This window comes from Myotis daubentonii, chromosome 15 (assembly GCF_963259705.1).
Source record: "Myotis daubentonii chromosome 15, mMyoDau2.1, whole genome shotgun sequence".
NCBI lineage: Eukaryota > Metazoa > Chordata > Mammalia > Chiroptera > Vespertilionidae > Myotis > Myotis daubentonii.
The window spans coordinates 18029661-18056908 of NC_081854.1; the positions used below are offsets into that span (position 1 = coordinate 18029661).

The 27248-nt window shown below is 46.2% G+C and overlaps 1 protein-coding gene across 1 annotated transcript in view; it reads left to right on the top strand.

The window, feature by feature from the left end:
- The window catches only part of LOC132216800 (sialoadhesin-like), a 162922-nt gene that overhangs the window by 97272 nt on the left and 38402 nt on the right, over nt 1–27248 (top strand). The window contains 1 exon segment of the mRNA XM_059666370.1: nt 26596–26955. Within this exon segment, the coding sequence (XP_059522353.1) occupies nt 26596–26955 (360 nt within the window).

A 27248-nucleotide genomic window follows, 5' to 3' on the forward strand; every position in this document is an offset into this window, starting at 1 on the left:
TCATGCAGGAACACCTGGGCCCTGGGTGTCTAACCTATATTACCCACTGCCCTGAACCATCTCCCTCTACAATGACTTAGGCCAGGGGTGGGCAACCCCTGGCACATGTGCCAAACATGGCACACCAGTAACTTTTGCTATCAGGTGAAACCCTCTCTTAGAATCTTCCATTTACAATTTTTGTGAACATTTGAATGACTTAAATGTTAAATTACAAGGAACTGGCAAGACACTTGATGTTATGTTTGGTTACATAAAGGTTTTTTAAAAGAAACTGGAAGTCTTTAAGAGGGATGTGGGTGGTGAGAGAATTAGATATTTGCCAAACCTCAAGAGGCACATCAAAGACCTCCCAAAAGATGACAGAACAGACTGTCAAAGCCTTCAAAAGCTGGTTTTAAACATCATTGAATCAACTAGTGAGCAGTTCTTCTCAAGATTTGCAAAATTTAGAGAACTGGAAGAGACAGCAAAATTCATGAGGTTTCCAGACAGCATGAAACTGGAGGAACTAAACTTACAAATGTTTTCATGGATAGCCATGGCTGACTTTGAAATGCAGTTGATTGAATTTCAGAGTAGCTCAATTTGGAAGCAGAAATTTATTGACCTTACAGTTGACTTGGAAAAGATTGAAAAGAAGCGAGTACAGACAGGAGTACTAGAGAGAAGTGTCAACAACGAACTATTGAGGACTTGGAATGCCATCCCAGAAAATTTTTTCTGTTTAAAAAACTTTGCAGCAGAGTTACTCTCCATGTTTTCATCCACACACCCTTGTGATTCTTTGTTCTCAGTGATGAATTTTGTTAAGTCTCATAATAGGAGTAGCCTGACTGATGAAAGTAGTAGCTCATGCATATCTCTGAAGGTCCCGCAATATAAACCTGATGTAAAATCTCTGTAATCAGTGATGCAGCAGCAAAAATCACACTGATAATATCAAATGGGGTTATAAACTTTTCTGTCAGACTATCAGTGTACATGTATACATTAAAAAATACATGTATTTTTCATCATCATATACTGTGTTTTTGTCGCTCGAATGAATTTTAATATTTCTTCAAGGTTTTTCACATACGTACACCTTAAGAGATATCAAGTAGGCGTAACATGTTCTCAAAAAATTAGGGTTGGCAGAAGAATTTTAAGTCAAAGATTTTGCTGGTTTGGGCATGCACTCAAAAAAAGGTTGCCCATCCCTGACTTAGGCCCTTGGAATGACCAGTCCATGCTGCCACACCCAAATGTGAAGGGCTCCCCTGGGGACTCTAATGTCTGAAACAGGAGCTACACCCTGAACAAATCTAAAGAGTATTTGAAGGGTGGGGGCTGATGCAGTAAAAACACTTGCATTTACTTGTCTCAGGTGATGGGAAAGGATCCCAGAAGCTCAAGAAGAATGTGGGTGCCCTCTAGTGGATTGTTCCTGCTACAAGAGGAGAGAAAGGAGCAGGAGTATTGAGAGATTGGGGCTGACCCTGGACACAGGGCACATTCAGGTTCAGAAGGAGGCATAGTTAGAGGTGATGACTGAGGGCTGCCTTAGCTCACTGACTGAAAGACTGGGTTGTGAAAGGGTGTGCCCACAAATCAGATTGACACCAGTGGGTTGTACTGCAAAGTCGGGTGAGGAAAATTCTGTGGGCACTGAGAAGAGAAATTACAACATAACAAATCTATATGCCATTCTATTAGACAACCTACTCTGATGTTCCTACCATCTCAAGCATCTTAGCAGTAAATGCAGTCATTTCTATCGTTAGGAAGAAACGTCTCATTAAGAGGAAAACTATATCATAGGAGTTTGTTTATATTTTCAGAATCATACACTGTGACATCATAACTGAAAAATGAATTTATGCCCCCGAAATGGACAGTGTGTCAGGTCTCCTTCCCAGCACCTGTGGGCTGACAACCCCTGTCCCAATCCCTGGGTTCCACTCTGAACTACAGAACCTATAAAGTTCCCTCATTAAGGGGTTTGGTGGGGGTCTTTGTAGTGTCCTCACCATTCATCCCTCCACCTCTCACTCTCTGGGCAGAATCTGCTGTCCACTCTTGGGTGTGGTACCTAAATTACCGGCCTCTATTTCTGTCCTTCCTCCATCCCAACATGTGACAGGTACCTTCTGCAGGTAATTTTGAGGTAAAGGTTTTCAAAAACTGTTGCCTTGGCCCACCCTGAACAGACTTCCACCTTCAGTGCCATCATCATCAACCAGAAGCATCTGGACACTTTCTTTTCAATGGTGGTCAGATGCTTTCCAGGCAAAATGTGTCTCTCTCTGTACAGGGATGAGTAACAAACGGACAGAGGGAAATGGCATTAGTGTTCACAGAGGGTGACCTATATGAACACTTAAAATCACAGGAGTGTCCACATGAAATCCACATTCTTGAACTAAAACATGGATCATGGGCGGCTTTCACCACTTCCTAGAGCTAAACTACAAAAAAGTGTTATTGATGATGAACTAGAAAAATTAAACCTGCATCACAGTTACTGATAAATGGAAAATGGCTATTGGCTTTCCTCTAAAGAATATTCCAGTGCATGTTTTCATTTTACAATTATGTGAGCGTCCCTTCTATCAAGAGGCTAGCTACATTTTTTAAAACAATTTTCATTGTTGACAGTAGTACAGATGTCCCCACTTCGCCCTTTCTCTCCTTTCACCCGCCCCTACCCTTCCGCAGGCCTTCACCCCATTACTGCCTGTGTCAATGGGCTACGCATATATGGTTTTTGGTTAATCTCTTCCTGTTGCCCCCACTCTCTCCCCTCTGAGATCTGGTCCATGTATCCATGCCTCTGCACCTATTTTATTTGTCAGTAAGGATTATTATTCTTTATCCCTTTAAATCTGTAAAGCAAAATGAGAGGAGGCTTCTGGGCACTCACCCAGATCCCAGCACCTCCCACCAGCAGAAGGACGAGCTAAATGCTAAGCACCCCTGGCCCTCAAGACAGGTGTGCGCCCTGCGTGCTGTCCCTGAGCCCTGATGTCACTGCATCCACCGGCACTGATTGGTGGGTCTGGCCCGAGGCTGGAAGGGTCCAGCTCCTCTTTTTGGTTCAATCGGGACCTTCAGGCCAGTGCACAGACAGCAAGAGGCTCTGGAAACAGAATCACTGCATGAAAGCACCCACAGGGCTCTCAGTTCTCAGGGCAGCTCCTGGGCGCTCCCGGATGCACCCTGTGACCACATGCCACCCAACATGATAGAACTTGCCATTCCCCACATATTGTGGTTACTCCAACCTGGAGGTCCTTTCCCATGAGGCAACCCTGATCCCAACAACTGCCTCTGATGTCCGGAAGGTTACTGAGGCCTGTGATTTGGTCACTTGGCACTTTGAGTGCCTGGACCTTGTGCCACAGAGGCCATGCTGAGCAAGGAGGGAATCAGGAGTCTGAGGAGGAGGGAACCTGCAGTGAGAGCGGGAGGAGGAGCCAGGGCGCTGGCATCTAACATAACCCCTGATGACAGATGGGAAGGTCCAGTCCTTGTGCCAGGTAGAGACTCTGAACAGAAGCCTCACTCCAACAATAATGTCGGTGAGGATGAGACAGAAGCCAGATTGATACCCAGCTCTGCCTGTCTGCACCGTCACAGATGGTTCACAGACACCATTAAGTAAAGAATGGAAAACACACAATTAAAGCCTGGCACCTGCCCGCTTATCTTACCACCTGTGACATCTGTGGGCAGCGCATTTTCCTAGAGACCAGGGCCTGGTGTCAGCATGGGAGGAGGCCAGCAAGTGTCCTTCTTTGTCCCAAAAAGGGAGGGCAGGGGTCTCCTAACAGTGAGGGGTCAGACCCCATTCATTCCTCCTAAATCACAGCCCTCCCCACCTCTACCTTGTGAGTGACAGCTCATCTCCCCAGGGTGAGTCTCGGTGAAAGCCTGTGTCCTTCCTCTTCTCAGTGACACCTGACCTGGCACAAATTCTCGACTCTGGACCCAGGTGGAGTTACTACCACGGAAGGAAGGAGCCCACCTTTACCTCAAAGGAAGTCAGGGGGCAAATCCCTGTGCCCAAAGGCCCTGATCTATGGGGTCACCTGGCTGTGTCTCTGAAAACATCTCACCAGCCCATGATGTCCTGGGGATCTTCCCGAACAGGATGGGTCAGGAGAACCCAGGATCTGGTGTGCTTCACCCTCAGAGGGACTGAGGGTGCCAGGGGGGCCTCTCAGGGTCCCCTGCTGAGTCTCCATGTGGAGCTGCTCCAGATCCTGGGCCTGGTGGGGAGGCCTAGAACAGATGACAAGGACACAGGGGACTTGGATGCAGTGCCCCAGTGCTGTGATCGGAACACACAGGACATCCTGGGCATCAGAGCCCCAGGCCAACACCCTCTCCTGGAAGCCCCACAGGAGCCCTCACCAGGCCCTTCCTTGAAACCTCAGGGACAGCGAGCTCCTCCTGGGTGGGTAGTTCTCCTGACACTGGATCCGGAGTCCTCTGGACAACCACCAACCTCTCCCTGCGCTCACCTGTCCTGGATGAAGTCGGGCAGCCTGGGACACACAGTGACTGGCCACTCAGCCTGGAGGTCAGAGCCCACCCCTGCCCAGGGCTCAGGTTCAGCTCCCACCCTCTGGAGCCTGGTCAGCATCCCTGATGCAGCCGCAGGTCACCTTACGCCCTCCAGGGGACGACACTGGAACACACCAAACACAGGAAATAAACATAGGAACCTGGCTTTGGTGAAGGAGATGGGAAAGGAGCCTGATTTCCATATCACAGACCCTTCTGAGCACCTTCCATGTGTCCACTTTGTCCCACAGGCTCCTTCTAGGGGACTAGGAGAACCTGCTCTCTCAAGGACCTTGTGCAGCTCCCCATTCCCTGCCGTGTACCACCATGGAGAAGGCAGGGTGACCACAAGCAAGTCCCCCAGTCAGAGGACAGAGGCTGCCCCAAGGATCAGGGAGCACATGGACAGGCTCAGCCTATAGAAGCAGAGAGGGGAGGTTTCCTTAAAATCATGGCCCTCAAGGGCTACTTGCATGTACACCCGGGCAGAAAGCCCTTCCAGTGTCACTACTGCTCCAGCAAGTTGAACCTCAAAGGCAACCTGAGCCGGCCATGACAGTCAAGCACAGCATCATGGGCATCGGCCTAGACAGCCATGACCCCATGATGGAGCTCAGGGGCACCAAACCCTCAGCGCTTGATAGCCAGCAGGAGATGGAGGGCTTCGAGGAGAATGCCTATACATTCCCAGGCGTGGACTGTAGTACCGAGGCCAGCGTCCTCACGGAGCAGGCCATGAAGGAGATGGCCTACTGCCACGTGTTATAGCAAAGCTGGGCCACCTAGAACCGGGTGAGAGGGGCCAGGGCAGGGGATTGAGACCCGCGAGCTGCGGGCTACACTTCTGAAGCTGAGAAATGAGCTACTGCCCCACTGTGCGGAGCCCTCCCCCAACACTGAATCCTTTGCACCACTAGGAACTTGTAGACCAAATGGACTGTACCTCTGGCCTCAGCTGTGAACCGGGCCCAGGCCCGAGGCCTTTTGGGGAAGGAAGGGTAACAGAGACCCAGGTCTGCGTCTCCTGGCCTGCTGCTGTGGGAGGGTGGGGGAAGGAACAGGTCACAAGGGCACAGGTTCTCAGATGTCTGCAGGCCCAGCAGCGCTGGGGCAGCCAGTGTGGGCAGGGCCAAGTGATGGCCCCTCAGGGGCCCAGACACTGAAGAAGACATCACTCCAGCCAGGCCTTGTTTCTCCCCTGCCTGCCTCTAGATATGTTGGAGCCCCAGCTGCTCAGCACTGCCCACTCCCACCCACGAGCCCTCAGCTGGGAGCAACCCAGGCCCAGAGCAGGCAGGGCCTCTGCCTTCTACCTCCTGGTACCTCCTGAGCTGCTGGAGCCAGGTGTGCATGCGCCCCAACCTGACCAGCGGATGCCTTCCCCAGCCAATCCCCAGAAGGCTCCATCTTACCGCCCTATGGTGGGTTTTGGCAGATGTCACCCAAATCTGTCTTAGCTAGGGCACCACACATGGTGTGTCCCAGCTCAGGGTCTCCACCCTGAGCTGAGATGAGACACGCCTTGGTCAGGCCACACTAACTCGGACAGACGCAGGCCCCTGGGCAAAGGGCAGGACACCGTGTAAGGGTCACTGGGGACCAACAGGAACTGGCAGGGGTGGGGCTGGAGCATTTGTCTTCCTTAAGGTGTAACAAGTATCCATTTTTAGGACAAGGACAGCCAAGAGTCTGCAGGCTCCCGGGAAGAGCAACATTGAAAAGGGAAAATGAGTACGATTTGGGGGGGTGGGGGGGAATGGTCCGGGGGAATATATATATATATATAAATAGAGGAATATGCAAATTGTCTGGGACTCCATCACAGTAATGACCAAACAGTAGGCTGCGTGGGGCAACAAGGCTGGCAGGGGGGTTAGTGAGGAATGACCAAACGACTGAACAGCAGGCTGCGTGGGGCGACCAAGCCAGCAGGAGGGACAGTTGGGGGCAACCAGGCTGGTGGGAGGGTGGCAGTTGGGTGTGACCCAGCTGGCAGGGGGCAGTTGGGGGCCAGCAGTCCTGGATTGTGAGAGGCTGCAGGCTGGGATGAGGGACCGCCCCCATGCATGAATGTCATATATATATATATATATATATATATATATATATATATATATATATATATATATATTGCAAATGGGGGTATTTGGAAGGTAACTTATTTTATACTAGAAGTCCGGTGCACGAAATATGTGCACAGGGGTGTGTGTCCCTCAGCCCAGCCTGCACCCTCTCCAATCTGGAACCCCTTGAGGGATGTCTGACTGCCCATTTAGGCCTAATCCCAGTGGGATCAGGTCTAAACATGCAGTCAGACATTCCTCTCACAATCCAAGCCTGCTGGCTTCCAACCACTTGCCTGCCTAACTGCTTGCCTGATTGTCCCTAACTGCTTCTGCCTTCCAGCCTTATCACCCCCTAACCACTCCCCTGCCAGCCTGATCGATGCCTAACTGCTCCCCTGCTGGCCCAATTGCCTCTAACTGCGCTCCCCTGCTGGCCTGGTCGCCCCTACTGTCCTCCCCTGCAGTCCTGATTGCTCCCAACTGCCTTCCCCTGCTGGCCTGGTCACCCCTAACTGCCCTCCCCTGTTGGACTGGTTGCCCCTAAATGCCCTCCCCTGCAGGCCTGATTGCCCACAACTGCTCTCCCCTGCCAGCCATCTTGTGTGTTGGAGTTATGGTCAATTTGCATATTACCTCTTTATTATATAAAATTTTTCCTTTTCAATTCTGTGTCGCCCATAACCATTTTGATGGAGACCTTTTTCTTTTTCCCAAGGGAAGCTTTCTTATGTGCTTTGTATGCTTTGTGCCCCCCCAACCTAGAGCCGCCTGGCCCAGGAAACTCGGGGGCTGTGCTCCGGTCCTGGGGGCCTAGCTGATGGCAGAAAGGCTCAGGAGGTGGGTTGGAAGCAGGAGGAGGCAGTAGGGCAGGCTCTCCACCCCCTCTCAGCCCCTCACCAGTGACTCACTCTGCATCACCCACCAGAGGCCAGATCTCCCTCCACGGCCCACCCTCCTCACCTGTCCCCAGCCGGCTCCTGCCCTAGAACTGGAGGCCTCAGGCCCCGAGCAGGGAAATAGCACATTCAGGACCCAGGGCACCCAGATTCCCACCCACCAGCCTCCTGAGGCCTCCATGGGGAGGGGCAGGCAGGGCTGTCCCCAAAGGCACAGAAGGAAGTGAAGCCACCAACTTCAGCCCAGGAACCAGGTGGGGGACAGCTGAGGGTGTGGGACCACTTTGCAATGCAGCCCCTCCAAGGCTGTACCTTAATGAAGGGTCAAGCCTGGCCTCAGGGTGGCTGTGATCAGGACTGAGGGGAGGACACAGTAGCCTGGGGCCCCTCCTTCTCTGCTACAGCTCACACTAAGCAACAGATAAGAGGGCTGGGGCCCCCCAAGCCTCACCCCAAGTGTGCTCTCCAGACCACAGGCCCCCCAGCGCCCAGGTGCCCGCCACAATGACCCTCAGGTGAAAGTGACCTTGTCACTGTGGAAGACATTTTCTCCTGCTCAGAGCAGCATCCCTGACAACTACCACTTCCCAGGACGTCTTTCTCCCCTAGTACCTAAAAGAACCCTGTACCACCTCCTCCCCCTCCTTCTCCTACTGCTACTCCTCCTCCTCCTCGCCCTTCTGCCAGCACAGTGGCCTTGGTCTTGGAAACCCAGGGGAAAAAATTCGGGGCCCAAGGGGAGGGGTCTCCTTCCCGCCCGCAGCCCCGCCATCAGCTGTCCCTCTGCGAGTTTGATACTTGAAAGCCCCTATGCCTTGGACCTGGGAGAACTTAAGAGAAAGAGACAGCACAACTTATGATGTGAGGTGGGGGTAGGGGAGGCTGGTCTTAGCAAGGCTCCTGTCCTCACCCTTGACCCCAACCTTTGCAAAAAAGGTATGAGGCCTGTCCGGGACTTGGAAAATCCTGGATGAATTCCATTCTAACTTATTTTGATGTGTATACAAACCAACTGTTTCAAAATTCCACTTGTGCAAAGTCCTGCTGTGTTTTTATGTTCCTGTTGAAAAGAGAAGTTTACTTAGCAATAATTATAAATAAGTGAATATTCTTTTTTTAAAAAATCATGGCCCTCAAGAACCAGGGAGTTCACAGCCACATGACCTCCCACCACAGTCTCCCCATCTGACATGCAGGACACCCCCCACGCCTTCACTGAAGGTCCTACTGAGACTCCTAGTCCTGGGATTCTGTCCCTGGAAACAGAAACCAGGCTGGTGACACCCGAAGACAGAAGGTGGAGCCGGTTGGCTCAGTAGATAGAGTATCGACCTGCAGACTGAAGGTCCCCGGTTCAATTCCGGTCAAGGGCATGTACCTTGGTTGCAGGCACATCCCCAGTGGGGGTGTGCAGGAGGCAGCTGATTGAAGTTTCTAACTCTCTATCCCTCTCCCTTCCTCTCTGTAAAAAATATATTTTTTTTTAAAAAACACAGAAGGTGTATCCCCTCACCAGTCATCACTCAAGGACCCCTTCTAACCCCCAGAGTCACCTCTGTGACCTTCCTGCTGGGAGGAAATCCAACCTTCCCAGCAGCTTGAGAACACGGGGAAGGTGTGGTGCCCAGCTGGGTTTCTGTGTCACACAAATAAATCATCCCCTGGGTTTGGGGGATCCCTCATGCTCTCTGTGTGTTGTTGACAGACCGATGGCTGGGACACAGCACAGGCCAAGGGTGGGGTTAAGTGGGTATGTCGTCCTCATAGGGAGCAGGGATCACCATCATCCTTGCCATTGAAAGTGCTCTGAGACCAGTATGACCAGCATCTCCTGACAGCTTGTTAGGTGAAGACTGTCGGGTCCATCAAAAGCCTGCTGAGTGTTAACGTAAAAACATTTAAACCTGCCCTGGCCAGCTTGGCTCAGTGGATAGAGCGTCAGCCTGCGGACTGTGGGGGGTCCCAGGTTCGATTCCAGCCAAGGGCACATGCCTGGGTTGCGGACTCGTTCCCCAGTGGGGGGTGTGCAGCAATATATGATTCTTTCTCATCATTGATATTTCTCTCTCTCTCTCCTCCCTTCCTCTCTGAAGTCAATAAAGAAATATATATATTTTTTAAAAAAACATTCAAACCTATAAAGAATTTGTGTGAGTTTATTTGAGCCAAGTTGTTGACAATTGCCAGGAAGCAGTATCTCAAAGAATTGGGATAATGCTCCAGAGAATGGCGGTTTTTTCATCTATTTTTATACATTGCAATCAAAGGAGGGGGTGTTGGTGGGTTACATAACATCCATTGGTGAAAAATTCGAGAGGCGGGAGAAATTAAAGTGGGGAAACCTCTGGATTGGATAGAAAGTAAAATAATAGACACTTACTTAGAAGGGTGCAGGATAGTTAACAGTCAACAATTAACATGATAACAATAACAATGAAGGAATTTGTGGTATCTGTCCTGGAGCCCAGGGCATTTGGTTGTGCCCCAAGAGGTCCAGAAAAAGGGAAGTTACAAGTTACCCAGACATTTCAAGGATGTGTCATCATAGATGCAAAAAGACAGATAGGCTCAGTTAAGGTAAAAGTTGACCTTGTCAGTGAAGATACCGGCCTAGGACTTAACTACCCACCATAACTGCTTTTAGTTAAAGTTTAATTCTAGACCATCCTTTGTGGTTACTTTAGGTCTCTGAGTTTGCAAGTCCGCCATGCAGGCCTTCCCTGAGCTTGTCAGGTTAGCATGTGGCCCCTTTCATCCACATATCTCCCTTTTGGTCATAAATCTATCCAAAGGATGCATTGAAGACCAATCTTTTGGTTGGATAATGGAGTCCCATAGTGCTAGAAAGGCTCATTCTTAGGATGTCTCAGTGTCAGCATGTCTTGCTGAACAGGGTGGACCACTGGGGATGGGGTAAGACCATAACTTTAGATGGCACTTAAGGTTGAATTATTATTATTCAAAAAAAAGGGCAGGTAAATGGGAGGCAGTCAGATCCTATATGTCCTTCTTAAAAAGTATTCTGGATCATTTCTCATTTTTGAGCCACCATGATCTGAGTCTTTTTGCTGTTTGTCAAGTTTTGGTTTTTTGCATCTAACATAACATGTACATACCAGAAACAAAAGCAACAATATTAAACCGGTAACACTGATTAGGAACAGAAAATGTCTAATATTAGACAAGGAAGGATCTGAGGGGGAACAAATATCTACTACTATCCAGAAGTTTAAATTTTTCTTCTGGGCAGTTAATTTCATCCATTCCTATATTTAGACAATGTTCATCTAAAATTCTCATCTAGTTTAGATCTGTATATAATTCTACCAGGGGAATTATTAGGGAGGTGTTCTTGGAGGGGTTTGTCCAAGGTAAGTCCTTTATAACAGATACTAAAGGCCCAGTGCACAGATTCGTGCACTAGTGGGGGTCCCTCAGCCTGGCCTGGGCCCTCTCAAAATCCAGGACCCCTCAGGAGATGTTGGAGAATTGATTTTGGCCCATTCCCCACAGACCAGGCCGAGGGACCCCACTGGTGCACGATCGGGGATGGAGAGGGACTGCGGTAGGGCTCCAGGGTATGTCCCGCCCATCTCACTCAGTTCCCAATCAGCTGGACCCCAGCAGCAAGCTAACCTACTGGTCAGAGCATCTGCCCCCTGGGGGTCAGTGCATGTCATAGTGACTGGTCGAAAGGTCAAATGGTCGAATGAGTGGTTGGACACTTAGCATATTAGGCTTTTATTATATAAGATAGTCTGAAAAAATGTACCAATGCTTATATTGATAGGAGAAGACCACCAGTGTGTGGCCAACAAAACATTAACTTCATTATCACAGCTGATAATCCAAATAGCATTGTCTAGTATAAGCATGTCAAACTCAAAGGCTAACACGGGCCAAATAAACAAGTTTTAAGTTTATGTGGGCTGCTAAAAAACAAGTTTCAATTTTCAATGTATAACTTTGGTATATTAATAACATTATTACATATCAAGCAGATTATTTTATATTTTTCTTCATAGAAAAAATATTCCAATTCCCACTTTTCTTGAAACTTCGATGTTCGTCAGCAATTTTTCATTTATTTTTACTACCACTTGATTTTAATAGAGACATGTTGAATACAAAGGGCTGTAAAAATTCATAATTGTTAACATAAAATAATAGAACATTTTAATAAAAATTAATATTTTTTCTTGAACATTAACTTACCAGACACTGAATAACTGCACAAATTAATAAGCATCATGCAAATAAACCTATATTTCTTGTTCTCCAAAAGCAAAATATTTCCTGTTGTGTACAGCAAACAAGTCAGTACAAGACTAATGACGTGGCAATCAGCTGTTAAAATATTTGCCGCTAGTATTAGTGGAGAGAAATGGTGTACCTGCGTGTAAGGTGGGTAAGGGAAGTGAATGCAACATGATCATAGTAATCAGTCAATAGTGAATGTTGTAATTTGTTATTAACAATTGTCTATAACAGGATATTGTAAAAATTAAGTTACAAGATTTTTATCAAAAAGTTTCCTACATACCATTATATTGGCTGGATGGCAAAAATATTTGTTGTGGGCCCACAGGCCGTGAGTTTGACATGCTTGGTCAAGTAGATAGAAAAGATTAGCAGGTACCCAAGTTAAATTCTTCATGTCTAATAGGGAAAGGAGATGAAGGAGACAGATATTGTTTCACTAAGAAACCATAAGGAGGATAATCCTATATAATATAACCATAATATGCAAATTGACCAAATGGCTAAACAACCGGTAGCTGACATGCACTGACCACCAGGGGGTAGATGCTCAACAAAGGAGCTGCTCCCTGGTGGTCAGTGCACTCGAACAGGGGGAGTAGCTGCTCAGCCACAAGCCAGGCTCATGGCTGGCAAGTGTAGCAGCAGTGGCAGGAGCCCCTCCCACATCCACTGCAGGTGTGCGGTATGGAACAAGGGGTCCAGGACTGTGAGAGCCCTGTACACCGAGAAGGATGTCTGACTTCTGGCTTAGATCCAATCCCCTTGGGGGAACCAGCAGGCGGACATCCCCCTAAGCCAGCAGGCAGACATCCCCAAGAGGTCTCAGACTGCATGAGGGCACAGGCCGGGCTGAGAGGACACCCGCTCCCAGTGCACGACTATCTTGACTCCATTGTATGCTCTTACCTCCATTGTCAAATAATAATTGCCCATAATGGTTTGGGTCAATTTCTGGGTTCTCTGTTCTGTTTCATTGGTCAATATGTCTGTTCTTGTGCTAATACCAGGCAGTTTTGAGAACAGTGGCTTTGTAGTATAGTTTGATATCTGGTATTGTTATCCCTCCAACTTTGTTCTTCTTTCTCAGGGTTGCTGCAGCTATTCTGGGTCTTTTTTTATTCCATATGAATTTTTGGAGAGTTTATTCTAGGTCTGTGAAATATTCCGTTAGTATCTTAATGGGGATTGCATTGAATCTATAGATTGCTTTGAGTAGTATGGACATTTTAATGATGTGAATTCTACAATTCCATGAACACGGTATATTTTTCCATTTGTTTAGGTCTTCCTCTATCTATTTTTTCATCATCCTGTAGTTTTCCTAGTACAGGTCTTTTACCTCCTTAGTTAAGTTTATTCCTAGGTATCTAATTTTTTTTGGTGCAATGGTAAATGGGATTGCTTTTTTAGTTTCTCTTTCTGTGAGTTCATTATTGGTGTATTAAAAAGCCATAGATTTCTGGGTGTTAAATTTTATCCTGCTACATTGCTGAATTTATTAAGTCTAGTAGTTTTTTTGATGGAGTCTTTGAGGTTTTCTAAATACAATATCATTTCTCCTGAGAATAATGATAGTTTTACTTCTTCTTTTCCAATTTGAATGCCTTTTAGTTCTTCTTCTTATCTAATCACTATGGCTAGCACTTCTAGTACTATGTCAAACAGGAGTGGTGATAGTGGGCATCCCATTTCTGTTCCTGTTATTAGGGGAAATGGTTCTACTTTCTACCCATTGAGTATGATGTTGGCTGTAGGGTTGCCATATATGGCTTTTATTATGTTGAGATATGCTCCCTCTATCCCCATTTTGCTGAGAGTTTTTATCAAAAATCGGTGTTGGATTTTGTCAAATGCTTTTCTGCCTCTATTGATATCATCATGTGATTTTTGTCTTTCAATTTGTTTATGTGATGTATCATGTTTATTGATTTGCAAACATTGTACCAGCCTTGCATCCCTGGAATAAATCCCACTTGATCATGGTATATGATCTTTTGAATATATTGCTAGATGCGATTTGCTAATATTTTGTTGAGGATTTTAGCATCTAAGTTCACCAGGGATACTGGCCCATAATTCTCTTTCTTTGTAGTGTCTTTATCTGGTTTTGGAATTAGGATAATGCTGGCCTCGTGAAAAGAGTTTGGAAGGGTTTCTTCCTCTTGAATTTTCTGAAATAGTTTGAGGAGTATAGGTGTTGAATTCTATAATGTGCCCTTAACCTATCTTTGAATGTTTGGCAAAATTCTCCTGTGAAGACATCTGGACCTTGGCTTTTGTTTCGTGGAAGTTTTTGATTACTGCTTCTATTTCACTGGTTGTTATTGGCCTATTAAAGTTTTTTTAATTCTTCTTAATCAAGGTTTGGGAGCTTATATTTTTCTAGGAATTTGTCTATTTTATCCACATTGTCCAGATTGTTCATAGTAATTTTTTACAATCCGCTGTATTTCTGTGGTGTTTGTGGTTATATCTCCACTTTAATTTCTGATTTTATTTATTTGGGTCCTCTCTCTTTGTTTCTTGATGAATCTGGCTAATGGCTTATCAATTTTGTTTATCCTTTCAAAGAACCAGTTTTTCATTTCATTGATTTTTTGTATTTTTTTTTTTAGCCTCTATGTTGTTTATTTCTGCTCTATCTTTATTATTTCCTTTCCTTCTACTTAATGTGGGCTTTTCTTGTAGTTCTCTCTCTCTAGTTCTTTAAGTTGTAGGGTTAAATATTTTATTGATGATTTTTCTTGTTTTTTAAGGTATGTCTGTAGTGATATGAACTTCCCTCTCAGGACTGCTTTTGCTGTGTCCCAGAGATTTCAGGTTGTTGTGTGTTCATTTACATTTCTTTCCAGGAAGTTTTTCATTTCTTTCTTGATCTCATTGGTAACCCATTCAGTGTAATAACATGCTATGTAGCCTCATGTGTTTGAATGTTTTTGGGTGTTTTTACTGTATTTGATTTCTAATTTTATTCCCTGTGATCTGAGAAGATGCTTGATATGATTTCAATCTTCTTGAACTTGTAGAGACTTGTTTTGTGTCCTAACATGTAGTCTATCTTTGTGAATGATCCATATGCACTTGAGAAGAATGTATATTCTGTTGTGTTGGGGTGAAATGTTCTATAAATGTCTGTTAAATCCATCTGATGCAGTGTGTCCTTTACAGTCTCTGTTTCCTTGTTAAGTTTTTGTCTGGAAGATCTGTCCAGTGAAGTCAGAGGGGTGTTTAAGTGCCCTACTATGACTGTATTGTTGTCAATCTCCTTTAAAGTCCTCTAGAAGTTTTTTATATATTTAGGTGAACCTATATTGGGTTCATATGTTTATCAGGGTTATAACTTCTTGTTGGATCAATCCCTTAAGTATTATGTAGTGACCTTTGTTGTCTCTTTTATATATATATTGATTTCATAGAGGAAGGGAGAGGGAGAGAGAGATAGAGATAGAAACATCAATGATGAGAGAGAATAATTGATCAACTGCCCCCTGCATTCCCCCTACTGGGGATAGAGCCCACAACCTGTGTATGTGCTCTTAACCAGAATCAAACCAGAGACGGTTCAGTCTGCAGGACTACGCTCTATCCACTGAGCCAAACCGGCTAGAGCACCTTTGTTGTCTCTTCTGATGGCCTTCATTTTAAAGTCTCTTTTGTCAGATATGAGTAATGCTACTCCAGTTTTTTTCTTCTTTTCCATTTGCATGGGAAATATTTTTCCATCCCTTCACTTTCATCCTGTGTGTGTCTTTTTTTTTTTTTTTTTTGAGGTGGGTCTCATGTAGACAGCATATAGTTGGGTCATGTTTTTGTATCCACTCTGATACCCTACACTTTTTTTTTTAATATATTTTATTGATATTTTACAGAGAGGAAGGGAGAGAGACAGAGAGCTAGAAACATCGATGAGAGAGAAACATCGATCAGCTGCCTCCTGCACATCTCCCACTGGGGATGTGCCCGCAACCCAAGTACATGCCCTTGACCGGAATCGAACCCGGGACCCTTCAGTCCGTAGGCTGACGCTCTATCCACTGAGCCAAATCGGTTTCGGCGCCCTACACTTTTTGATTGGAGCATTTAATCCATTTATATTTAGGGTTATTTTTTTTTTAGGGTTATTATTGAGAGGTACTTATTTATAGCCATTTTATTTCTGTATGGCTAGGTTTCTCTTTTTTTCTTCTTCTTCTCAGCAATCCCTTATAGCAATCCATTTAGCATTTCTTGTATTGCTGGCTTGCTGGCGATGAAATTCTTAAGCTTTTTTTTTTTTTTTGACTGGGAAGCTCTTTGACTGTCTATTTTGAATGATAGCCTTGTTGGATATAGTAATCTTGGTTTCAGATCCTTGCTTTCTATTACTTTGGGTACTTCATGCCATTCCCTTCTGGCCTGTAGAATTTCTGATGAGAAATTAGGTGTCAGCCTTATGGTAACTCCTTGGTAGGAAACAGTTTTCTTTTCTCTTGCTGCCCTTAAGATTCTCTCTTTGTCTTTAATTTTTGGCATTTTAATTATGATGTGTCTGAGCATGACTGTGTTTGTGTTCTTTTTGTTTGGGGTTCTCTGTTACTCCTGAACTTGTGTGACTTTTTTCCTTTATCAGGTTAGAGAAGCTTTCTGCCATTATTTCTTCAAACACTTTCTCTACTTTTTTCTCCCTTTCTCCCTTTTTCTGGCACACCTGTTATTCTAATATTGTTACATTTCATATTGTCCCGCAGCTCCCTTAAGCTGTCCTCCTGCATTTTAATTGTATTTTTTTTGTTCTTTCATTGAGTGATATTTTCAATTTTGTCTTCTAACTCGTTGATTTGATCCTCAGCTTCCCCTAATCTGCTGTGTATTCCTTCCAAAGTGTTCTTTATTTGTGTTGTGTCATTCTTTATCTCAGACTGTTCTTTTTTCATAGTTACTATATCTTTTTTCCTACTGTCCAGCATTTTTACCATCATTAATCTGAACTCTGTTTCAGATAAATTTCTTATCTCTGCTTCAGTTATCTCTTCTGGAGAATTTTCTCGTTCTTTCATTTTGGGGTTGTTTCTTGGTCTCCTCATTTTGGTTGTCTGTTTGGGTCTGTGACTATGTATTAGTTAGATCCTCTACACCAGTGGTTTTCAACCTTGGCTGCACATTAGAATCACCTGGGAATCTTTTTAAAATCCTGATTTCTGGGCCTCATCCTTCGGAAATTCTGTTTCTTTGTTATGGGGTGGGGCCACAACATTAGTAACAAAGAAACAGAATTTCCGGAGGATGAGACCCAGAAGTCCGGATTTTAAAAAGATTCCCAGGTGATTCTAATGTGCAGCCAAGGTTGAAAACCACTGCTCTACACCTCTCAATCTCTAGTGCAGGAAGGACAGTGTTAAAGGCTGTTTCTGACTAATGGAATCAGGCAAAGGCTCAAAACCTCCAGAGGCCGCCTCTATCTACAGAGTAATAGGATTCCAACTTGAATTGCCCCCAGGCAATCTTCCTCAGGTATAGGGAGAGTTTTTTCAACAGGGTGGGGCAGTTGTTTCTGCTGAAGGCTAATTGATACTTTTAATCTCTTATGTTGCCTCAGGGCACAGTGTTTTCCAGTAAATTGTGTGTGACTGTCTTCCCCCAGGTAAGACAAATGTCTATGTGGGAAAGATGTCCTCCACTGCATGAGAAAATGACTCAGCCCAGAAAACTTGGGGTGTCCTCCTTCTGAGCTCTATACCCTGAGTCCCCAGTCCTGGGTTCTACTCTCACATCTCCAGTCCACTTCATCCTCCCTCTGCCAGTGGACAAGGTGGCTCCACACGAAATTTTTGTGCATTGGCCCTTCAAGAGAGTACCCGAACTTTCAGCTGCCACTCCCTGGCAGACAGCACCCTGCTACTTTTCACAGCTAGATGTTATGTGGGTACCCTCCTCAGATTTGGTGCTCTCTGCTGGGGATCCCAGCTTGGGGATTAGATCCCAGAGTTCATAGTGACACCACCCCCAACCCCCACAGCTGAGATATCTCTCCAGGACTTCAGTTGCTGTCTGTGGTTTCCCTGCTAGCCCTTGCACGTGTCCAACCCTCCTACTAGTCTCTATGCAGTGGAGATCTTTGGTACTTGGGTATCAGAGTTTTCTCCTGTGAGTTTTCCATTGATTATTCAGGAAGTCTTTCTGCATTTCAGTTGTAATCCCAGTTTATAGAGATTTGTATTTTTTAAAATGACCCAGACCAGAGTTCCTTATATTTGCATTTCAAAGGTCCTGGGACTTTGGATTTGGAAAGCCAATTATTGCATTTTGAGCTGAATGGGGGAATGTAAAATGATTCAGTGGGCTTTAATATTCTGGAGTCACACCTCTGACCCTGAAAACACTGCATAGTAGAACAAGAACATCAGTTTAATCCCTCAAAGATAGGCAAATGTTGGCAAAAGGATGAACTAATTTATCGATTTTGAAATGTTTCTTTTTATTTGAGTATATTTTCCCCTGAGGTTCTGTAGCAATTACAGAGAGATCTAGTTTACAGGTAGCATATAGCTGAGTGCCATTTCTGACTCATAACTGCTTACAGGTATGGAAAAGACACATTGATCTAAGTAGGCCTCATTCTCCATTCACTTCCCTGGGAATGTGAAAACAGGTCTAGCTGCAGGCAAGGTAGCATTAAATTTAATGGTGCTATTAAATAGCCAAACCTCTTCATTGTCCACTTCATAGTGGGGCCAGGCTATGTTGCAAAAAAGATTAGCCTTTTTTATTTTCTTCTTGAGAGATCCCAAATCAAGTTTCTCCCAGTTGAAGCATTTGTACCCCAAAAGAAAAGGGGACTCTCAAGACACTGTGGCCTGGTTCCCCATCTACAGAGGCATGTGTAGCAAGCTGAGGTTAGGCATCTCTGCAAGACTCTGGGCTGTTTGGGCTATTCTGAGTAGGGCGGGTCTCCTGTTATGCATTCTCTGTCTCTCATGGAAGTTAATAATGAAAAGATGGTTAGCAAACATTCGGTCAGTGAGTGAATTCAGAAGCTCTTACAGATTTAAATGTAGTTGTCAAAAGGTCATGTGCCCAACTGGGCAAAGAAGAATACCCATCAGGTTTGAGTCTCTATTGAGAGACAGTTGGCAGCCTGTATACTGCCTTGCAGGCCTGTGCGACCATGCCCATGTCGGGCGTGGCACAAACCTCAACTTTAGGAAAGTGGGAGAGGCCTGTTTGGAACAGAGGGAAGTAGTGAAGTGGCGAGTACTAGCCCTCTGTTACAGGAATTACAGACCCTGTGAGGTCCTGTGACATGTGAGACCCTGTAAAGAAATAAAGCTCCCTTAGTCCATTCTGAGAGGACAAGTCAAATAAGGGGAGCCCTACTACAGGGACAGATGTGACTATCTATCTGAATATAGACACATGGTAAATTTCTTCTTGCCATTTGAAGACAGTTATATTACTCTGAAGAATTCATGAAAAGGACTGACAAGGAAAATCAGAAGATCTTATAACAGGTCAGTATATTTTTCTCCTTATACAATTCCTCCAAAATTTGGCAATTCTTAATAAATAAATCATGGCAAAGCATTTCTTTGCATATATTCAATAAGACCGGTTTCCAGTAGTGGTTTTATTGACTGAAAAATTTTGAGTGGAGTATCATGTTTTAAAGAGCCCTGTCTGAACTCTGAAGACTTGAAGCCAATAAGAGTGCCATGGATAAAGCCTGGTATCCTGCTTGAGAGCCCTGAAAATGGCTGGTGCTGGAATGTCAGGGCCATGCCCTACCATCACTGGTGGTTGGTCAGAGTAGAAGGGGAGCAATGAGGATGCCTCTGTGTCCCTGCGGAACCCCCATGCACTCTGGGCCGCAATGAGTAGGAGGGCTACTGAGATGGGCCTTAAAGCCTAGGGCATGGGCCCTGGTAGAGCCACTGCAGGTGAGGGATTCACCTAACTCAGCATATACTGCAGGCAGGCCTGATGGCAGCTGGATGGCTTGGCTTCCTGGCCCTACGGGGCACACTAAGATTCAGTCATGAAATTCCGGCAAAGGTAATCAGTTACCATTCTTGTGTTTATGCAAACAATCAGGTCAAATTGAATACAATAGAAATATTGGTCTTGACTTGGCTCTTTTAATAAACATAGAGGTAATTTTGGGGAGAGAAATTCTATTTCAATAGAGGTTATTAAAACTGAAATGTTTTCTTTCCCTTCCACCAGACCATTTGTTTGTCTCCGCCAGGTCACAAGCCCACCTCCTTCGGTGCCCAGGTCTCATCGTCCCTCTGACAGACAGCAAGGATCTCTTGGCACTGAGAGAAAACTCCGTCCCTCCTCAGCATGAAGCAGCTACAGAAGAAATTCAACGTCCATTTTCCCTAAAAGAATTCAGAGCCAGGATCCTTGAGGTAATATATTAGGCAGTAAGACAGACATGAGCAGAGCAAGAATGATGGGCCAACTGGCACTGCCAAATGTGTATGTGAGACAATGGGCATAGCCAAAGGGGTCCTCACCCAAAGTCTTGTGCCTTGGAAAAGACCAGTAGCCTACTTGTCCAAGAGACTCAACCCTGTGGCATCCGGTTAGCCTGCTTGCCTCCAGGCGGTAGCAGCCACAGCTATGCAGATAAGTGCTGGATGTCAAATACTCAAATCATCCAGTTTCAGGCTCTTCTGCTACCAGCCTCCTTCCTGATGATGACCCTGAGGAACCTCTACATAACTGTTTAGAGGTCGACAACTTTGTAAAGACATCCCACCTGGGCCTCACTGACACCCCATTGGCATCACCAGATGAGGTACTATTCATGGATGGGAGCAGTTCTGTCCAGAGAGGAATCAGGTATGCGGGGGCGGTGGTGGTTGCTTTGAACTGAATCATCTGATCTCAGGCACTCGCCCGCAGCACTTTGGCACAGAGGGCCAAGTTGATTGCCCTTATTCAGGCTCTCTGGTGGGCAAGAGTAGAATTAGTGACAATTTGTACTGATGGAGGGTGTGCCTGCAACAGCTCACATGCAGAGTGCTATTGCAGGGTATGGGGACTCCACAGAGGCAAGAGGGAACTGGGCTGCAGATGAAGTGGCCCAGAAGGCTGCCCTGGAAACCAGTGGGGCCTCTACAGATTCTGGTGGGTAAAGGCTGAAATCCATAACTAATTTTTACTCAAATTCTTACAGTCTTTACAATCTACCCAGAAAGCAATCCAGAAGCATGTTTGAGACGTTCTGCCTTCCAACCTGGTGACTCTGTTTGGGTAAAGGCCACCCAAGGACTGACTCCTACCTGGAGGGGGCCACATACCATCATCCTGACCAACCCCACCATTCTCAAGGTTGCAGGACTGAACACCTGAATAGCAGAAACACCCCCTGTGGATTCGTTGCTCCATAACGCTAAAAGAAGCTTATGCGACAAATGGGGGGGGGGGGGGCGGGGGAAGGGATGAGGAATGAGGTGGAAACTGGCCTTGCAAAGCTTGTCAGGCCATAAAAACTGTAAACAATGCACTGGTTGTTATGCTGGCACCAGGATGTGGCCTGACACCTAGGGCCTTCCTGTAGGGCCACGAAGGGGGCAGGGGCAAGACAAAGACTCCAGCAGGATATATATAGACAGTCTCTCTGCATGTTACTTCACTCTGATTTGGAAATTATTCCCAGAGTCCCTCCCTTTCTCTAGGAAGCATGCTTGGTATTTCGTTGCTCTTCTGTAAAAACATGTTCTAACAGTTAAATTTTTGTGAATCCATCAGGGTCCCAGATAAAATCGGGAACAATTTTTTCCAAAGGGAACTGTTAGAATTCCTATTCTCATTTTCCTTCAAGTCACAGGTAATAGAGGAGACTGAAGGGGAATGTAAAAGGGAGAGGAAAGGGTAAGTCTGGACAAGGAAAGTCAGAAAGAAAGGGGGGGAAAATGGGGTAGGCATTTATTAACTTCAGAACAGTTCTGAGACAGTCTCTAAAATTTCTTATTAATTTCCTTCCTTTTTTTGGAAGAATTGTTTTTTCTGTGCTTCTCCTTAGAAGCTTCTAATTTCCAAATCAGGATATGCTTCCCATATAGTCATTCAGTTTCATTTCAGAGCCCACGTTTTTCTAATTTCTGCATACAAAATATTAATGTAGGTACCCAAAAACAACTGCATTTTGGCCATTTCTAAGTTGATATTTTCTAGTTAATGTTAGGTCAGAGAGAGCCCAGGATCGGATACATGCAGACGTGTGTCTGGCATTTCTAACAGATCAGCATGCCAGACACAGATACTGGCTTCTCCCTGAATCAACACCGACCCCCATACAGATAATGACTCATTCCTGAATACCTTGCTGACCCCTCTGCAGCTGAAACTTCCTCAACTGAATACCTCAGCTCATGTCCCCGCCCCTCACCCAATCGCAGTATAAAAAAAGCGCCCCCTTCCCTGTTGGTGTGAATCCACCTGCCCTGTCTTTGGGGGTACATGGGTCTCCCAGGGACGCAGAATAAACTTTCCTTCCTTCCTTCCTTTTCTGATAAACTCTCTTTATTCTTTTGCCGCCTCCTGAGCCACCTAACCTAGCAGTTAAGTCTTCCCATTTCTGTAAAGCACTTGCAAGTCAAGGCTTCCTAAAAGGAGTATTAAATGACGGCTGGGATTTGGGAGCTTCTGGCCTTGGAGGCACAATTTCCCATATTAATTTTTTTTTTCTTTTTGGATATCTGTAGTCTGAGCAAATCTCTAGGAGATGTTATGTAGTGGGTCAAGTGTGGCCTCATTTTCTCTCTGGGCTGTGTAAAACAACAGGAAGGATTCAGGCCCAGGAAGACCAACCCTTATGGTGGCCCCCTAGATGAGCCAGCTAGTTAATTACAGTTGAGTTGGGCCTTCCCAGTGGGGCTCCAGGACTGACACCTCCACAGAGATTCTTAGTCACCTAAGAATAACCAAGAATTGGACTGCAGGGAGGATGTGCCCCTGTATCTTATGAGCTGATGAGTTCAGCTCATTTATACAGCCAAGGTTTTTTTCTCAGACTCTCAGGAAGCAATTCTAATTAAAAAGCTAAAATCAAAACCAGCCACCCATTTTTTTCATCCAGTCCTGCCTTAATCTGAGTTCTATCAACCCTTAACTTTAATTCCACCTCAAGGAATTTAAGACACAGCTCAAATAAAGTCGAAACCTCTACCAAAAGTAAGGGAAGGTCCTGGCTCCAAGAAACAACTCACCCACATTCACCCAATGGGTGGGGAACCAGTGGGCTCAATGGGCACTTTGCTGGATCCTAGAACCAAGTCTGGCTTCGCTGGAAGGTCCTGGGTGAGTTTCTTTGGAATCCTGCCATGAATACGCCAAGTAATTTTAAGGTAAAAACATTCAAACCTATTTTGTGTGAGATTATTTAAGCCAAAATGTCGACAATTGCCGGAAAGCAGTATCTCAACAAATTGGGATAGTGCTCCAGAGAATGGAGGTTGATAGATCCTCCCTTCTCCCAACTGGTGGGTGGGGTATGATGTAACCTGTAGCCCAGAAATACCTGAGTGACTAACCAGGTACCTTATATGGACTATACATTGGACCACCCATCCACACCTGCCAAATACCCTAAGCCCTTCTCCTATATGGACAATGCAGTAAGCCACCAATCAGTGTGCGCCGAGTACACTAAGCCCCCCACCCCTTCCCATTCCACCCCTCAAAAGGCTGCTCACCCCTGCACGTGCTGCTGTCCTCCCCTTGTGAGGCAGCCCGGCAGGTGCTTCTCCTCTAATAAAGCCTGTAGTCCTGGTTTTTAGGCCTCTGTCTGATCTTTCAGAGGTTTTTTTCACCTATTTTATACGTTGCAATCAAAGGAGGGGACCTAGGTGGATTACATGAAATCCATTGGTGAAAGATTAGAGAGGCGGGAGAAAGCAAAGTGGGGAAACCTTCGGGGTTGGATAAAAAGTAAAATGATAGACACATACTTAGAAGGGTGCAGGATAGTTAATAGTCAACAACTAACATGATAACAATAACAATGAAGAAATTTGTGGTGTCTGTCCTGGCTCCCAGGCACATTAGGATGTGCCCCATGGGGTCCGGAAAAAGGGAAATTACAAGTTACCCTGACATTTCAAGGATATGTTATCATAGATGCAAAAAGACAGATAGGCTCAGTTACAGTAAAGGTTGACCTTGTCAGTGAAGATACCGGCCTAGGATGTAACTACCACCATAACTGCTTTTAGTTAAAGTTTAATTTCAACCATCTTTTGTGATTACTTTAGGTCTCTGAGTTTGCAAGACCACCATGCAGGCCTTCCCTGAGCTTGTTAAGTTAACATGTGGCCCCTTTCATCCACATGAGACAGAATCTGCATTTTTAACAGGACCTGCAGACTCTCCCTGTGCACAGGAGATGGGGAGGGAAGTCCCCATCCCCACATCACGGGGTCTCATTCTGGCTGGGGATCCACTACAGCTGGGCAGCTGCCAAAGCAGCATTTCTAAGATGTCACCTGGGCATTGAAATCTTTAGAAAGTTACATTGATGATACCACACACAATGGGGTGGCATCCCTGTGACCAGAATTTCTGATGTCGCCCCAGGCTTCTGCTCTGAAGATAAGACCCAAATGGGGATGAGAGAAGGCGGTGGGAAGGCTACTGTGCACTCCACATAGAGCTGTGGGAAATGCCCTGGATACATACACCCCAAGCTTCTTCTTGTCCAATTGTGAGCGGTGGAAAGGCACCAGGTGTTAATCTGCGGAGTTAGATGTGTTCTCAGTTCAGCAACCTCTGTTCTTGAGTTCAGCTAAGAGAAGAATTCAAAGTCAAGAACTCAAATTATAAGAGAGAGTTTATTTAGAAAGTCACAGAGGTGGAAAACATGAGCTGTAGAAGAAATGGGCCCAGGAAACTAGTTACAGCGGCAAAAGAAGGACCCATGGAGTTTAGGACAAAGAACAAATATAAGTGCTTTCAGGAAAGAAGGAGTGGGGACAGCCACGATGTGTTCCAGAGAGAAAGAGCTACACTGGGTCCTTCTTCTTGAGGGTAGTTGTCTGGAAGTCTCAGGGGGAGGAGCCCAATAAAATATTCATCAGCTTTCCAGGTGTGTCCTTTCGGGTCGAAGGTCATTAGTCAATGCAGTAGATCCTGACGTCAGCTATGTCCAGACTCATCCGATTTTGCTGCTTTTCTGGGCCTGCAACTGAAACACAACTGAGGCCTAGATGTATTTGATGACAGTCAGAACCTCATTGTCCTGGGGGCTTAATGCTGAAGGGCTATTCTTAGGTCCTCTGGTTTCGTCCCCCTCTAAGGGCATCTAACCCACATGACTAAGAACATGCCAGGGGAGGAAAGGTCAGGGGAGGGCCTGAACCACATGACCAGTGATATAAAAAATTAAAGGGTCTAAACTGCAAAACCAGGATATGCTCGGGGAGGAAAGGTTACCCAGGGAGCAAGGCCCCAGTCCAGTTTTGCACATTGCTAGGTACCTGGGGCTTTCCATTCTGGTGACCTTCCCTACTGGCCTATTGTCCTACTCTGCTCAGGCCTAACTGCCTACTGCACAAGCAAGGTGTGTGTGTGTGTGTGTGTGTGTATATGTGTGTGTGTGTGTGTGTGTGTGTGTGTGTACATGGGGAGGAGTCACTGGGGAAGAAGGTAGAAGCCTCAGCAGTTACAGGGAATGCAAATGTAGAGGAAAGAAAAGGGGAGGCAGGAATAAGGGGAGGGCAGGGAGGAACCTGGGTACACACCCTGCCCCTGGCCCATGTGACCAGGGAAGTGATCTTGGCCCAGGAGGAGGCTCAGTGCACAGGGAGGAGGAACAGCACATCCCACCCATCAAGACAGTGGTGCTTGTGAGCATTTCTGGAATCCAAGCTCTTCCCACAGAGGGAGGGACAGAGCAGGCAGCAGACACCATGGAGTCCCCCTCAGCCCCTGCCCACAGAGGACTTGTCCCCAGGCAGGGGCTCCTGCTGACTGGTGAGAGGGGACAACTACCTGGTGGTGGATGGGCGGAGGAGAGGCACAGGTTAGCTGGGGACTCCTATGGAGCAGAGGGCTCTCAGAGAAAACAAAGGGTAAGGGGCAGGCTTCTGTGTGGACTTCAGGGGAGAAGACAGGGGAGCAGAATAGGGGAAGGGACTGGGCAACAGGAAAATAATGTGGAAAAGATGGGGGACAGGAGAACCTCAATGGCTGCTCATTTCCCAACTTACTCATCACTGAGAGTTGAATGCTGAAAACTTTTGATAATAACAATTTATGCGAGGAGATAGGAAATTTAACCAGTGGCACTAAACATTGTCCTTACCACCAATCTCAGAAATAGGCAGATACATCCCAGGAGGTGCAGGACCCTGCAGCACTCATTCATTCACCCACAGGAGCTTACAGCCTGTTGAAGGAACTGGGGTACAACAAGATAGACAAGCCCCTGCCCCCATGAAGCTCATGTTCTAAGGGGAGGAGGCAGACAAGGGAAGATCTAGATGTGATGTCTGGTACCCCCTAGTGCCATGCAGGGAACAGCCCAGAGACAGGTCAGAAAGTGAAGACAGAGGCCTTTAGAGGAGGTGGTCAGGGAAGGGTTTGCCCAAGGACACCCCTGAGTGTCAGCAGGGATCTGAGGGCAGACACCTGGGTAACAGTATTCAAAACAGAGGAAATAAGAGCAGAGGTCCTAAAGTATTGGTGGCCATGCTGCTGAACTTGACCACAGGACACACACACACATACTCTGATCAAGGCTGAAAGAAGAAGAGACCAGCTGAAGACCCAAAACCTCATCTCTCCATCCCTATACATAGCTCCAAATCTTGATCAATTTCTCTCTTCCCTCCTAGCCTCACTCTTCACCCTCTGGAGCCTGCCCACCACTGCCCAGCTCACTATTGAATCAGTGCCGCCCAGTGCTGCCGAAGGGAAGGATGTGCTTCTCCGTGTCCACAACCTGCCTGGGGATCTTGGAGGCTATGCCTGGTACACAGGGGGAAAGGTGGACAACAGCCATCAAATTGTATCATATGTAATAGACACTCAAACAACTACCCTCGGGCCTGCATACAGTGGTAGAGAGACAATATACCCCAATGGATCCCTCCTGTTCCAGAACGTCACCCTGAAGGACACAGGATACTACACCCTACAAATCACAAGCAAAGATTTTCAGAGCATACAAGGAACTGGACAGCTCCGTGTATACCGTGAGTGATTGCTCTCTGTCCTCTGGGTGTCGGGTGGTGTATATTCTACTTCACACACAGGACTGACAGTCCTGGACTCACTCTGCCTCCATCCCCCTCTGCATCATGTTCCAGGTTGGGTTTGGACATTTAGTGCAGGACACACACAGTGGAAACAAACGCCATAAGATTAGAGTTCCCTTCCCAGATTCCATCCCTGTAGATATTCTCCACTGAAAGAAGCTGATGGGAGTGAGTCAGCAGAAGGAAACTCAGGAGAATCTCAGTCCAGCCTCGGGCCCCTTCCCCATGAC